Genomic DNA, 16498 nt, shown 5'->3' on the forward strand with positions numbered 1-16498 from the left:
TACATATATAAAGGGGGTCACAGAATTTTTTCTTAAATTTTTTTTCTCGGGGCCTGTTTTAAATTTAAAAAAAAAAAAAAAAAAAAAACCGTAACTTTTTGATTTTTAATGCGGATATTTTGGCAATATCGCGATTCGCGAAAAATTTCGCGAAGTCCTTGAAACGGGGGCCAACTTTAAAATCTTAAATGAGAACCCCCTGTTTGTGATGCATCATGTTAAAGGACTCCCTGAGAGAGAGGGGGGGGGAAGGGAAAGAGAGGAAGCAGTGAATCAAGGATTGTGGAGGGGGAAAAGAGTAAAATAGCAAAAATACCGATCTGAAATTAAACAGGGAAAATGGCAAAGTAAAAGAAGAATCTTTGGGCAGACTATCAGTCTTATTCAGCCAGTATGCCCATTTTTTTCTATTTTACTTTTTTTTAAGTTAAAGGTCTTCTGATGTAACATTATGTACTATGTTCTTAAACCTGTAAAATACCTTGTTTAGACTGCTGGGGTAAAGGGACTTTTTAGTTTCATTCGAGCAGGATAAACAAGGTATGTTCTATTCTATGCCCATTAGTCTAAACACTATTTCGATTTGTTCTCAGATGTGAATGGAGAGAAATGCAAACAGAGATGGCTTAACATTCGCGATGCACTAGCTAATGCAAAAAGGAACAATAACGGAACGCCTTACAAGTATGCTGAGCTCCTTGAATTTATTAACCCTTTCATTCAGCCGCCTTGCATGTGTATTAAACCGCCAGTTAAACCTGCCAAGGACACAACAGCTGGGAACTTCACCGGAAAATTTGAGTCCCATGAAATGATTTTGGACGAAAGCTCCTCCTTTCCATCAGAATCGTCTGGTCCTATAGTAAGCATTTTTTCAAGAGGTGACTTAGATGGAAGAGGCTTTCGATGTTCTCATTGGACACCTGGAAATATAGAGGTTTTTAGTGAAAGAAAAAAAACAGCCTGGAAGGTATAGCACACCTGCCTTATAAAGCACTAGATTGCATAAAAAAAGAGGTTTGCTAGATGAAACTGTAACTGCTAGGGTCTTATCGTCCCGAAATCGAAGAGAGAAGGAAGACTGGATAGGAGAAAGCCAGCCGTTCCGAGAACGAACATTATCCCATAAGGATCGCGAGGCGCATGTCATCGCTAGCGATCAGTTTGTTTCTGTGTTTTGTTTGAATAATCAATAACGTTGAAAATCCTCTTTCGCTTAGATAAGTGGTACTGAACAGCATCAGGTGTCTAAGCGCTGCTCTCCTTATTATCGTGTAGTTTACAGCTTTGGCGGCCCAAAAAGTTCTAAACTTTCTCGGGGTCTTTCTTTCTAGCTCTGTATCTCTCTAAGATTCTTTTAAATTTGTATCATTTTGAAGCTCAATCAGCTCCTCCTGGATGTCTTCTGGCACATCTTCAACGGAAAACCGAAAATTCAAGAAATTTTGACAGCTCATGAATTATTTGCGGTAAAGCAGGGCCTTTTCACTACCTTTGTGGATATCACAGCATTACTAAGTGCCTCCTTTGCAATCAATTTCCTTATTTCAATAGTCTTTTTACATTGGTAATGCCGCTGGTCGCTATTCGATTAAAGTAGCTACTGAATTGCCCTCACAAAAAACTTCGACCCCGACAGGAATCGTACCCAGTGTGATACCCACTCGGCCACGGAGGTTACTTGACTTACTTATGTACTTTAAATGGAGGGAGGTTGTATATATTAGTACGTACGGCCGTGCGCGGGGCCAAGTTTCCGGTATTGGTACTTATTCTCAATTACCACATTATTATTATTATTTTCAGAAGGTATTCGATGCTGAAATGGATATAAAACTGATCCAACTGATAGAGGCTCGGCCTGCGTTGTATGATAAACGTAATCCGGTCTTCAAAGGTAGGGCACAGTAGAATAGAAAATACATAGTAGAATAGAATTGGCATAACTTCAAAAGCTCCGAGCGGGGAAGGGATGCATTTCCGGACATGAGTCCATAGAGTGGAAAGTTCCCAGTCCCAAAAACACGCTCCTGAAGTTCGTCGCACGACTTTTGAAACACCCTGTATATGTACATATATTGAAGTATTTGCTTATCATGGTAAATAAAACTTCACGTAGAACTTCTCACTTTTCTATTCTTTCTGGTTCTAGTCAATTATTGATTGTATCCGCGGATCACATTGCTCTGCAATAAAAAATAAAACAAAAACGAAAAAAAAAAAAAAAAACGTTTTGAGTTACATGAAAAAAAGTCCAAGTTGGAAGAACCAAGTAGAGCCTTTTTGTCCCGTTTTTTCCATCAGCCGCTTCCCAAGATCTTTTAGCACATGGACAGTATAGGTGTTGTTTCCATTTAGGAAAGTGACCACCGCAAATTGACCATGGCTCTAATGTGAACAGCGGTCGATTTTCCAGTGGTCAGTTTCCCTAAAGGAAAATACACTTTATTACTACCATTTTTATTTTAATTTTTTTCCATTTCCAAAAAGACGATTCGTTATATAAAGGTTATGTCGGTACACTATTTTTTTGTCTGTCTGGCAGGGGCAATGTCACGGGGTGCCACCTTTCAATCGCCCACCAGGGGTGGATGGAGGGACTACTTAAAATGGGGTAATGTCACCCTCGAACTGCATTAATCTGCTAGATTATCTAGAAGACAAGCAGTATAAATTAGCACCATTTTTCCACTTATTCTCTCCACATATTCCACTATCTCAAAGTTGATTGTGGTGAGTTTTTTTTTACTTTTTTTTTTCATTTAAGCAAGGTTTTAATTTATAAAAAATTACACCTATTTTGTACCAAATACATGAGACCTTGCTTAGACTGCGGGAGTAAAGGGACTTTTCAGTCTCATTCTGGCAGTATAAACAGTCTAGAAGACGAGCAGTATAAATTACCACCATTTTTTCACTTATTCTCTCCACATATTCCACTATCTCAAAGTTGATTGTGGTGAGTTTTTTTTTTTTTACTTTTTTTTTTCATTTAAGCAAGGTTTTAATTTATAAAAAATTACACCTATTTTGTACCAAATACGCGAGACCTTGGTTACACTGCGGGAGTAAAGGGACTTTTCAGTCTCATTCTGGCAGTATAAACAGAGTATATTCTATTCTAAACTTTTCATCTTTTATTTTCAGCCTTTACAGTGGAAAATTGCAAACTGCGATGGGCTCACATTCGCGATGCCCTCCTCTTGGCCAACAAAAGGGAAAACGCTGACCTCAGACCGTACAAATACGCACAACACCTTCAATTCATTCTGCCTTATCTGAGGGTACGATCAGAATTAAAATTGTTGTATTATACAGAACCACCAAGGAAACTGACCGAAGAAGGTGGACCGTGCTATATGAGGATACCTTCAAAAAGTTCAAATTCCGAGCCATCTGATGAAATTATTTTGGATGCAAGCCCATCACCTTCAGAATCTTCTTCTTCTCCTCCCCCTTCCCCATCTCCCCCTTCCCCAATTACAACTATAAGTGTAGTAAATCCATCGGAGAAAGAGGTTGCATCTTACACAATAACTCCTTTCACGGGCAGGAAAAGAAAATCTGAGGAATGTGTGTCTCCTCAATCTGGAGACACACATTCCTCAGTGTATGAACCTCTCTGACCTCAGACCGTACAAATACGCCCAACACCTTCAATTCATTCTGCCTTATCTGAGGGTACGATCAGAATTAAAATTGTTGTATTATACAGAACCACCAAGGAAACTGACCGAAGAAGGTGGACCGTGCTATATGAGGATACCTTCAAAAAGTTCAAATTCCGAGCCATCTGATGAAATTATTTTGGATGGAAGCCCATCACCTTCAGAATCTTCTTCTTCTCCTCCCCCTTCCCCATCTCCCCCTTCCCCAATTACAACTATAAGTGTAGTAAATCCATCGGAGAAAGAGGTTGCATCTTACACAATAACTCCTTTCACGGGCAGGAAAAGAAAATCTGAGGAATGTGTGTCTCCTCAATCTGGAGACACACATTCCTCAGTGTATGAACCTCAATCTCAATCTTTCAATGAAGAATCTCAATCTTCTAATGAAGACTCTCAATCCTCCAATCAGCCAGAACAGCCTATCAGTGACTCTACCGTGAAGGATATCTTGAAGTATTTCGCCGAAAAAGACAAGCCGGACCCGGTGCGCGATTTTCTGATGGGTGCAATTGCGCCCGCGCTGCGCTCGTTGCCGCGCCACTTGTTTCTGAAAGCGAAGAAGGAGATTTTTGAAGCGGTGCACAAGTACGAGATGATTGCTGAAGAGCAATCGGGGGATCAGTACGAGTATACTCTGGGCGCATAATCCCAGAGGCTATGATACTAGTGAAACTGACCGAAGAAGGTGGACCGTGCTATATGAGGATACCTTCAAAAAGTTCAAATTCCGAGCCATCTGATGAAATTATTTTGGATGGAAGCCCATCACCTTCAGAATCTTCTTCTTCTCCTCCCCCTTCCCCATCTCCCCCTTCCCCAATTACAACTATAAGTGTAGTAAATCCATTGGAGAAAGAGGTTGCATCTTACACGATAACTCCTTTCACGGGCAGGAAAAGAAAATCTGAGGAATGTGTGTCTCCTCAATCTGGAGACACACATTCCTCAGTGTATGAACCTCAATCTCAATCTTTCAATGAAGAATCTCAATCTTCTAATGAAGACTCTCAATCCTCCAATCAGCCAGAACAGTCTATCAGTGACTCTACCGTGAAGGATATCTTGAAGTATTTCGCCGAAAAAGACAAGCCGGACCCGGTGCGCGATTTTCTGATGGGTGCCATTGCGCCCGCGTTGCGCTCATTGCCGCGCCACTTGTTTCTGAAAGCGAAGAAGGAGATTTTTGAAGCGGTGCACAAGTACGAGATGATTGCTGAAGAGCAATCGGGGGATCAGTACGAGTATACTCTGGGCGCATAATCCCAGAGGCTATGATACTAGTGGTTCTGTGAACTGTAGATCTCACTCAGACTCTCTTTTGCCCAAGCTGAGACGACTGTACGTATGATTGCATTTCTCATGTATCAAAGTAGAAAAGAAGGGACCTCTATACGTTTTACGTAGTGAAAAGGACAGAGAACAGTTATTCTCAAAAGGTTTAAACAATGGATAATTTTTTTACGTTTTTGTACATACCCATATGTATACCTATTATTGTAAATGTTTTTTGTTCATGTATTTCAAACTTCATGAAAAATCGACTTGTGTATTTTATTGTAAGTAAAAATCCCAACATAAAATTTCCTAGTCCAGTTTATTTGATCTGTTTTTATTTCGGTCTTAGTGCTTTTAAGTTCTAGTAGCTCAGGAAGTAGAACATTGGACTCGTAATCCATGGGCTGGAGTTCAAGTTCCAGTAAAGGCCCGTTCCAACTTGTCGTGAGTTTAACACGATTTTTCTCCCGAGTGTCCTTGTAGGCAATGTAATTTAAATGAGAGTGTTCCCCCTGCGCACGACACGACTTTTTCCCGAACGACAATAAATGGGAAGTATTGTGTCTCTTATCACCCATCTGATGAGGGACATATAACGGGATGGGCATGCTATGACACAGACCACATGCGTCTAATGTAGCAGTTGTTTCATTGCTTCGAAATAAAAACGATAAAACAGTCATATATTTTTTTTAATCCTTTTTGCGGACCCAACCATTATTGCGTCATTCTATGTATTTCATTGATCAAAATATTTTCAATATACATGCGCTAGGTGATTCCCGCCCAGGGCGGATTTTATCCTGAACGGATATTATTCGTTCTCGGAACGGCTGGCTTTCTCCTATTCTGTCTTCCTTCTCTTTTCGAGTTCGGGACGATAAATACGATAATACCTTAACAATCACAGTTCCCTCTGTCAAACCTCTTTTTTTAAATCTATTATAATCAAAATCAATCAATCAATCAAATCGTAAATTTATTTGTGTTAAAGCAGAGCCTTTTCACAAGTGGGAATCACAGCCTTACTAAGTGCTTCCTTTGCAATCAATTTCCATGTTTCAATAGTCTTTCTACACTGGTAATGCCGTAATGTTATATCTATTATATCATTTCCCAGGCGACAAAATAAAGTTCCGTGTCACCAGTGAGTTATTCACGGAAACGTCCCCCATCTCATGTCCCGACATTCATGACGGAGCCCCAGGCTCTGAGGTAGACACGCCCAAAATCCCCTACTCTGTGACGGCGTCCATCAATGAACCCGGCCTTGGCATTCTGTCTTGGTGGCAGGGATCTTGAACCTTAAACTCTAAGAAAGGGTAAGTTCATAAGGTCGAAATTAGCTTGAACATTTCTGTAAGCTGGGTGTGAGCTTTCTGTCCTGGTGGCAGGGATCTTGAACCTTAAACTGTAAGAAACTGTAAGTACATAAGGTCGATATTAGCTTGAACATTTTTGTGAGCTTTCTGTTCTGGTGGCAGGGATCTTGAACATTAAGCCGTAAGAAACCGTAAGTACATAAGGTCGAAATTAGCTTGAACATTTCTGTAAGCTGGGTGTGAGCTTTCTGTCCTGGTGGCAGGGATCTTGAACCTTAAACTGTAAGAAACTGTAAGTACATAAGGTCGATATTAGCTTGAACATTTTTGTGAGCTTTCTGTTCTGGTGGCAGGGATCTTGAACATTAAGCCGTAAGAAACCGTAAGTACATAAGGTCGAAATTAGCTTGAACATTTCTGTGAGCTTTCTGTCCTGGTGGCAAGGATCTTGAACCTTAAACTGTGAGAAAACGTAAGTACATAAGGTAGAAATTAGCTTGAACATTTTTGTTAGCTTTCTGTTCTGGTGGCAGCGATTTTGACCCTTAAACTGTAAGAAACCGTAAGTACGTGAGGTCGAAATTCGCTTGAACATTTCTGTGAACCGGCTGTGAGCTTTCTGTCTTGGTGGCAGGGATCTTGAGAGAGGGAGAGAAAATAAAAACCAAGTTTACTTGGTTGTTCGAGAAACTTTTTTTTTTTTTTTTTTGATAGGTAATTAATTTTATTATAGTTTTCATACTGTGACGCAATCAGGTACCTACACAGGTGTATTGTTTATTTCCACTTTGGAAAATTTATATTTTGGAAACATGCTATTTTGTTATTACTTTCTATTATTTATAATTTGACCTCATAGTTGTGGGGGAAAAAGTCAAGCTCTGTTTCGTTGTTGTTTGCTCTTCTTTCCGAAGAAATCGTAAACTTATTTTTACACTATGTCCTAATTTAAAGAAAATTATTAACTGTACACGTATTAATTTAGGTCACAGGGTTTTATTTCAACATTTTATTTTTACCTATTTATTTATTTTTTTTATATTTTTTACAAAATATATATTTTTTTTTCATAGATTTGTATACATCTATGTTTTTTTTTACAATTTTTTTACACTTTTCACTTCTAAAACGACCAAAACAAACGAAAAATGTGCAGAAAAAACTATCGAAAACGCTATCGATAGTCAAGCCTCAACTATCGATAGCGTTCGATAGTCAAAACTATCGATAGTGCTATCGATAGTTCTCCTCCTCTAGTTTTTGGAAGCCCATTAGCCCAATTTTCCGATTGGGTGAATTGGGTCGCATTCTTTTCTGTAATCCGTAATATCCGTATTCCGTGAGCGTGACTAATCTTCTGATTGGGGCAATATTAGAAAATTTTCGCCAAATCCGTTCGAGAAAGAAGAATTTGAAAAAAAAATGGGTTTATTTTTTTTTCAATCAGCTGATTTGAAAATCTCATTTTGGTGAAATGATGCTCACACCAGACTCATCTATTTACTTTCCGTTACACTATGTTGTTATTGAACTTTTTTCACTTGTTTTAGTAACTCTGGGATTTTTCGAGGACATCCTTATACCCCCTGAGGGCCTGCAACAGCCATCCCGATTTGATGAGAAAGAACAAGTGTGGGTGTGGGAGTTTGACAATGAAGGAGACAAGCATGACCTGTTCATGGATCCTGGTAAGATTGTCCATATTATTTAGATATATAGGGTACCTACCTACCTACCTAAAAAAAAAAAAAAATAATAATAATCAGCCAATGAGATTATCATATTGCTTTGCTTAATCGGTAGCCCAGAGGTAACGCTCTTGCTTGCCATGCAGAAGGTGCCGGGTTCAAATCCCACCATCGACAAAAATTTGCACTCGATTTTCGATTGCAAATACATATTTCAACTGGTTACTTTCTGGTGTTCCCGTGTGTTAACCTAGCACCGAAATGATTTGCACTCGATTTTCGATTGCAAATACATATTTCAACTGGTTACTTTCTGGTGTTCCCGTGTGTTAACCTAGCACCGAAATGGGAAGTATTGTGTCTCTTATTGCCCATCTGATGAGGGACATACGACGGGATGGGTAGGTATACTACGACACAGACCACATGCGTCTAATGTAGCAGTTGTTTCATTGCTTCGAAATAAAAACGATAAAACAGTCATATATTTTTTTTTAGTCCTTTTTGCGGACCCAACCATTATTGTGTCATTCTATGTATTTCATTGATCAAAATATTTTCCATATACATGCGCTAGGTGATTCCCGCCCAGGGCGGATTTTATCCTGAACGGATATTATTCGTTCTCGGAACGGCTGGCTTTCTCCTATTCTGTCTTCCTTCTCTCTTCGAGTTCGGGACGATAATACCTTAACAATCACAGTTCCCTCTGTCAAACCTCTTTTTTTTTTAATCTATCATAATCAAAATCAATCAATCAATCAATCAATCAATCAAATCGTGAATTTATTTGTGTTAAAGCAGATCCTTTTCACAAGTGGGAATCACAGCATTACTAAGTGCTTCCTTTTTAATCAATTTCCATGTTTCAATAGTCTTTCTACACTGGTAATGCCGTAATGTTATATCTATTATATCATTTCCCAGGCGACAAAATAAAGTTCCGTGTCACCAGTGAGTTATTCACGGAAACGTCCCCCATCTCATGTCCCGACATTCATGACGGAGCCCCAGGCTCTGAGGTAGACACGCCCAAAATCCCCTACTCTGTGACGGCGTCCATCAATGAACCCGGCCTTGGCATTCTGTCTTGGTGGCAGGGATCTTGAACCTTAAAACAAAATATCTCGAGAACGGTAAGAGCTAGAGACTTGAAATTTGATATGTAGATGTTATTTAACAATATATCGGGAACGGTATTCTTTTTCAGGTGTTCCCAAACGTAGGCCTATGTATGATGCTGTACGACATTACCAAGATAGAAGACTCGGTTATTATCCCGGGTGATGGGGCATCGCATACGAAAGTAGAATTCCGATACGGTTGATTTCCTTTGAATTTTTTGAATAATTTCTCTCCAACCTTTGTGTGACCGCCGCCGGAATAATTTTCTGTCTTATCCCAAAGATATAATGCAAATCCTTCTTATCTTTTAAATCTCCTTTGCTTGGTGGTTCTGAATTTTTTGATTTGTCTTTGCCAGATAATGGTTTGGGTTTGGTTTATGCTTTGTCTTGATCTCTGACGTTTCTTTAAATTTTACCCCTTGTGCTTTTATGAACCTAGAGCTTTTATATTTTTGGTGTTATGTATTTGTAGCCACATATGCCTCCGAGCGTTTTTGGGCTGAGAAACAGGGCCTATGCCATCGGCAGCTACTGAGTTAGAAGTCAGGATCTAGAGCATTTTGAGGAATTTTTGGAATGCCTCTTTTTGTCTCGATCCGAGTGAAAATTTCAAGAATACAGAATACTGTTCCTCTCTTTTCAATTCTTCTTCTCTTCCTCCTCCTACGCCTTCTTCTTCGCGTTCTCTTCGTCCTCCTCCTCCGTCTCTTTCTTCTTTGCCTTCTTTTCGTCCTCCTCCTCTTCCTCCCTCATTATTACGATCTTGTTTATGTTCCATTCTAAGTTAACCTTTCCACTGATGTAAAGTACAACGTACAAATGTGTATGAAATAAAGTAACGTTGTTTTCTTACTTGGAAATTTATTTTCATTCTTCTGATACCCACAGCTACTTGCATGCTTTCAATTCTTTTCCTGACAGTTAATACAGGACTGTAATGTTCTACACATAGTGGATTGGGATTTCCAAGCTTCAACCTGCCATATTACATTGTGTCATCAACCTGCGACATTCCCAAACCTTAGACTCCTGCAGTCCCCAGGAAAGAAACATTATTAAAAATAATATATGCGAGGTATTCGTCACAAAATGTCAGAAAAGGCGAAGTATTTTTTAATATCAACACAATTTCATTCTCATTATTGCAGTATGGATATTACAGTTTAGCCGTTCTCAGAACGCAGCTTCTGAGCCCTGTTCGCTTTCAACACGTGGTTACCTAAGGGGTATAGAATTGTTTAGAGTGTAGGTAATTGGATCTTTGAGGGCCCCGAAGAGTCTTTATTCTGGGTGAGGTCTACACGTGACAGTTTACTGAAATACTAGTAGGTTGATAGTATCAGGTAGGTAAGTACATATGTACCTATAGTTGTCTAAGCGCATTTTTTTTTTTTTTTTTTTTTTTTTTTTTTTTTTAAATTAGGAAGAAAAGGAGAAAGAAAAAAGTAAGAAAAGGAGGAGAAAAAGAAGGAGGAGGAGGAGGAGGAAAGCGGGGGAAAAGGCTGAAAACATCAAACCTGGTGAAAGTATACCGGGGCAAAAACCTGTCATTTATCCTCGATTCCATTGTTCCATCCTCCTCTCCCTCTCTCTCTCTACCTTCCTTTTTTTACCTTTGAATCTTGTGTCTCTCTCACCCTATATTATTGTACCTTCCCTATTTTTAGAATTTTTTTATAAGCTCTTCTCATCTATTGTGTTGGAGCTTTTCTGCCCTTTTGTGTTATGCATATGAAACCCCATAGAACGTCCATATTAATAAGGGATATTGATGTCGTACAAAGAGCAGCTATAGTGACTGGTGATGGTGACCCTTTAAAACCATTGTGGAAGCTGTCTTGTGTCCCATCAGGTAGTTTAGAATAGGCACAATGCTTCCGAATTTGATGCTGGGGCAACACACCAAAATGGACGAGTTCCAGAATGAATTGAATAGAATAGAAAGAAACTAGTTGGAATTAGCGTGTCTAAGATTCCAGAACCAACTGTGGCGCTCACAACAACACTCAACACTATATGAAATCTGATGCTGGGGCAACACACCAAAATGGACGAGTTCCAGAATGAATTGAATAGAATATAGAAAGAAACTAGTTGGAATTAGCGTGTCTTAGATTCCAGCACCAACTGTGGCGCTCACAACAACACTCAACACTAAATAAAATCTTACATAGAAACCCAGGTTCTCGTTCTAACTGTTCTCAACACTATATGAAATCTTACATAGAAACCCAGGTTCTCGTTCTCTCAACAATAAATAAAATCTTACATAGAAACCCAGGTTCTCGTTCTAACTGTTGTTGCTCATAACTCTTCCTGAGAATTGAACCCGGGACCTTCTGGTTGCTCATAACTCTTTCTGAGAATTGAACCCGAGACCTTCTGATTTCCGATCCATGGCAAGCAGAGTATTTTAACATTTTATTTTTGCAAGAGTAATAAGAATAAGGAGGAGAAAGAGAAGAATAAGGAGGAGTACCTATAAGAAAGGAAAGAAGGAGGAGGAGGAGGAGGAGGAGGAGTGGGGAAAATCTCAGACTTGCATTTCCTTTCCAAACAACTTTATTTACCCCCTTTGAAATACTCTGCCTCAGTTACGTAAAATATTCTGCCTTTGTATTATAATGCCTGTTAGTGGAATATTCTGCCTCAGTTACCTGAAATATTCTGTCTCAGTTACGTGAAATATTCTACCTCAGTGACGTGAAATATTCTGTCTCAGTTACGTGAAATATTCTACCTCATTTACGTGAAATATTCTGCCTCTGTTACGTGAAATATTCTGTCTCGGTAACGTGAAACATTCTACCTCATTTACGTGGAAAATTCTACCTCAACTCTTTCTACCACTTACATACTCTCAGTACGTCAAACATCCTTGCCAGCAGTTCTGTGAAATATTCTAACCAAATAACACACATTCTACCCCAATTTTCCTCTGAAACAATTCACCACAGACAAAAATATACAAGTGGCACATGTAGGTAGCTATATAGTTGAAGGTATATTACAAGTACGCGTAATACGAGTATTATAGGTAGAGGAAGGTATAGGTACATACCTCTTACATAGATAAATTACTGACACAAAACTTTTGTATCTGGTATACCTACCTTCTACCTACATTGCAGATTCTGCGGAGTAAATTAAGTGATCATTATGTTTTCTACAAGTTTATATCTTCCACTAAATTTAACGGAACAATGTTCACAGTGCGTGTATTACCTGACAAGCTAAGGTGATGATTAATAGCCGGTGTCTTCCTTAAGACGAAACAACATTCGTCTTTCCGGGGAAAATCTCAGACTTGCATTTCCTTTCCAAACAACTTTATTTACCCCCCTGAAATATTCTGCCTCTGTTACGTGAAATAGTCTGCCTTAGTTACGTGAAACATTCTGCCTCAGTTACGTGAAATATTCTGCCTATGGTACTTGAAATATTCTGCCTCAGTTACGTGAAATATTTTGCCTCTGTTACGTGAAATATTCTGCCTCGGCGGGGAAAATCTCAGACTTGCATTTCCTTTCCAAACACCTTTATTTACCCCCTTTGAAATATTCTGCCTCTGTTAGGTGAAATAGTCTGCCTTAGTTACGTGAAACATTCTGCCTCAGTTACGTGAAATATTCTGCCTCGGTTAAGTGAAATATTCTGCCTATGGTACTTGAAATATTCTGCCTCAGTTACGTGAAATATTTTGCCTCTGTTACGTGAAATATTCTGCCTCGGTTAAGTGAAATATTGTGCGTATGTTACTTGAATAATTCTGTCTCTGTTACGTGAAATATTCTGCCTCAGTTACGTGAAATATTCTACCTCTGTTGGGTGAAATATTCTTCATCGGGTACGTGAAATATTCTGCCTCGAGTACGTGAAATATTCTATTCCGTTTCAATATTCCGTTTCAATTGCGTGAAATATTCTGCCTCAGATAATTGAAATATTCTGCATCAGTTACGTGAAATAGTCTGCCTATGTTACTTGAAATATTCTGCCTCAGTTACTTGAAATATTCTGCATCAGTTACGTGAAATATTCTGTCTCAGTTACTTGAAATATTCTACCTCAGTTACGTGAATAATATCCTGCCTCTGTTACGTGAAATATTCTGTCTCAGTAACGTGAAATATTCTACCTCAGTTACGTTGAAAATTCTACCTCAACTTTTCTATTACGTGAATGTTTCTACCACTTACATACTGCCAGTACGTCAAACATCCTTGCCAGCAGTTCTGTGAAATATTCTAACCAAATAACACACATTCTACCCTAATTTTCCTCTGAAACAATTCACCACAGACAAAAATACAAGTGGTATATGTAGGTTATAGTTGAAGGTATATTACGAGTATTATAGGTAGAGGAAGGTATATATACTCGTATGTATCTCTTACATAGATAAATTACTGACACAAAACTTTTGTATCTGGTATACCTACCTTCTACCTACATTGCAGATTCTGCGGAGTAAATTAGAGCGGTTGTGTATTTTGCATTGCATTTTATATTCTATGCAAATGAGCATCCTGTTTTTACATTGTTACACGACTAGCATTCTCAGTCAAAAACTGTCAGATATATGTACCTACCCTAGGTATCTGATAAACATCGCGTTAGTAACAGCGCAAGATAGTGGAGTAAGGTCTGCAATTGTATCGATTTCCAAGATACCAAGTATTATTAGGTACATACCTCTAGGTACAGTATTTAATAAAGAATCTATATTGGTTATACTGACTCTTTGAACCGACAAAGAGCAAAACGACCTAGGAAGCATAAATTTTGGAGCATGGTCCTTTGCAAGTTGTTAGGCTTGAATCTTTTAGTGAATAATAGGGGGCATATCATACCTAATAGGATAATAGATAGCTAATCATTTTGCAATTTGCAAAACTTCTTTATACCTACATAGGTACATTCCTATCGAAACGTTCGAAACATCGAAACCAAAATTTTCAGCCTTCACGGCTTCTGACCTATGATGAATCCACCGCGTTTATCCCTTCACATCTCTGGGAAATCAAATCGAACTTATTTAAAGAAAGAAAAGAGAGAAGTAGATAAGGTGAGAGAGATAAAGAAAAGGTAAGGAGGGAGGGTAAATGGGTGATGGGGTTTTTAGTGAATAATAGGGGCCCCCTATTAGGGGGCATATCATACCTAATAGGATAATAGATAGCTAATCATTTTGCAAAACTTCTTTATAGGTACTTTCCTGTCGAAACGTTCGAAACATCGAAACCAAAATTTTCAGCCTTCACGACTTCTGACCTATGACGAATCCACCGCGTTTATCCCTTCACATCTCTGGGAAATCAAATTGAACTTATTTAGAGAAAGAAAAGAGAGAAGTAGATAAGGTGAGAGAGATAAAGAAAAGGTAAGGAGGGAGGGTAAATGGGTGATGGGGAGGGGTAAGTAAATTGGAATCGAGGAGGAGGATGAGAAGGAGGAGAAAAAGGAGGGGAAGGAGGAAGTGTTTCTGATACATTTTGTGTAAATTGAAATGGAAAAACAATGGACCTTCTGATTTCCGATCCATGGCAAGCAGAGTATTTTAACATTTTATTTTTGCAAGAGTAATAAGGATAAGGAGGAGAAAGAGAAGAATAAGGAGGAGTACCTATAAGAAAGGAAAGAAGGAGGAGGAGGAGGAGGAGGAGGAGGAAAAAGGAGATATAGGAGAAAGAGAAGAAATAGGAGTATAAGAAAGAAGGAGGAGGAAGAGAAGAAGAAAGAAAAGGATAGAAAAGAAAGGAGGAGAACAAGAAGAAGGAAATGAAGGAAAAGAGGAAGGGAGGAGAAATATTTGCTAGCATATTTTATTTTCTTGTCTGCTAGTGATTTATTCTTGCTAACATTATGGTGTAAACATTTCGTGCTATTTACTCGAGATCCCAGAGCTACCTAGATACAATATAACGCCATAACTAAGTATTTAAGTACCTCTTAGATATCAAAGTTCACATGAAAATAGGAAGATATTTCATCACTCTCTTCCTCTCAAATCTTAAAGTTAACCCTAGTAGATCCCCTCAGACCGAGTAATAACCCGATTTCCAAGGGGTTTTGAAATACGAGTATGTTCAAAAGAGAGAGTACTAACATGTTATAATTTTCCATTCCCCATCGTAAGCATTGTCGAGTCAGCTCTTGAGCACCGGACGAGCTCTAAAGGGTTAACATTTAGGAAGAAAAAAAAGTACATTTAGAAATTTATCTCCCTCCTAAATATCTTTCTCCGATTTAAATATTCTTTACATTGCCTCTTGATATCCTCGAGTGGCTAGACTTTCGAACACCGAAGTTACGTAACGTCTGACTTGGTGTAGTCTTGAATGGTGACTGTAGGGTCTGTAGGAGTATGTTATGGCTAACTTGGGGTTCACTCAGTAAGTAGGTAAATGGAAATGGTCAAGATTGAATTATTTTAAAAATCTACAGTCGCTGTGTCCACACATAGTCTATGCTGCAGATCGACGAGGAGAATCTATGTTATCGAGGCAGTGTGGACGGTCCAGTGGACATCGATCGATGCCAGCCGGTTGACTATGTGTGGCCACACCTTAAAGGAATCGTTTTGCTACAGTCGAACCTGATGGATAAAAGAGAAAACTCTTTGTTCTGATGAACCAGATTTTCAGTTCCCTCGAAAACCATTCTCTCAGGTTGCTCACAGTTACCTTCCTTCTTGTTCTTTTCTTCCGCAAAGAAGAAAGAATCCCAGCGGATTCTTTCAAAGATCAATATCTTCACTGTACTTTTCTCTAAACACTACACAACCATTTTTGAAAACTTTGAAATCATCCACAATTATGAAACGAGAGCTAAAGAAAACAATTTACTGTGCCAACAAATGAATCCACCGCGTTTATCCCTTCACATCTCTGGGAAATCAAATTGAACTTATTTAAAGAAAGAAAAGAGAGAAGTAGATAAGGTGAGAGAGATAAAGAAAAGGTAAGGAGGGAGGGTAAATGGGTGATGGGGAGGGGTAAGTAAATTGGAATCGAGGAGGAGGAGGATGAGAAGGAGGAGAAAAAGGAGGGGAAGGAGGAAGTGTTTCTGATACATTTTGTGTAAATTGAAATGGAAAAACAATTTCCATGTAAACGAGAGAGAGTGAGAGCGTGAAAGAAAATGGAATAATGGGTATTGAAAAATAAGAGAAAAAAAAAGAGAAAGCCCTTTTAACGCTTTCGTAAGCACATCACATCAGCATTTTCTTTTTTAGATCGACTGAGGAGGAGAGAGCGAAGAGAGAGAAAGCCCTTTTAACGCTTTCGTAAGCACATCACATCAGCATTTTCTTTTTTAGATCGACTGAGGAGGAAAGAGAATAATGAATTTGGCAGGGTGTATTTCGGAACGATTTGGTTCTCCTGGGTTGATATTCTTCAAGTACTGAGGTC

General features: G+C 38.8%; 3 protein-coding genes across 3 annotated transcripts in view; all 3 read left to right on the forward strand.

Moving 5' to 3' along the window:
* LOC103512621 (DNA-directed RNA polymerase III subunit RPC8) overlaps positions 1 to 9067 on the forward strand; it is a 24209-nt gene extending 15142 nt beyond the window's left edge. Inside the window, exons 4-5 of the mRNA XM_008477393.2 lie at positions 7819 to 7956; positions 8884 to 9067. Coding sequence (XP_008475615.1) covers positions 7819 to 7956; positions 8884 to 9065 — 320 coding nt within the window. The 3' untranslated portion in view covers positions 9066 to 9067. The remainder of the gene's footprint in view (positions 1 to 7818; positions 7957 to 8883) is intronic.
* LOC113468825 (DNA-directed RNA polymerase III subunit RPC8-like) overlaps positions 1 to 9283 on the forward strand; it is a 32711-nt gene extending 23428 nt beyond the window's left edge. Inside the window, exon 3 of the mRNA XM_026826047.1 lies at positions 9167 to 9283. Within this exon, the coding sequence (XP_026681848.1) occupies positions 9167 to 9283 (117 nt within the window). The remainder of the gene's footprint in view (positions 1 to 9166) is intronic.
* Positions 3655 to 5424, forward strand: LOC113468826 (putative protein TPRXL). Its single transcript, XM_026826048.1, has 2 exons — positions 3655 to 4325; positions 4940 to 5424. The coding sequence occupies exon 1, from the start codon at positions 3757 to 3759 to the stop codon at positions 4315 to 4317; it is 561 nt and encodes a 186-aa protein (XP_026681849.1). The 5' UTR covers positions 3655 to 3756; the 3' UTR covers positions 4318 to 4325; positions 4940 to 5424.
* Positions 9284 to 16498: the final 7215 nt, after the last annotated feature.

This window comes from Diaphorina citri, unplaced genomic scaffold, assembly GCF_000475195.1.
Source record: "Diaphorina citri unplaced genomic scaffold, Diaci psyllid genome assembly version 1.1 scaffold865, whole genome shotgun sequence".
NCBI lineage: Eukaryota > Metazoa > Arthropoda > Insecta > Hemiptera > Psyllidae > Diaphorina > Diaphorina citri.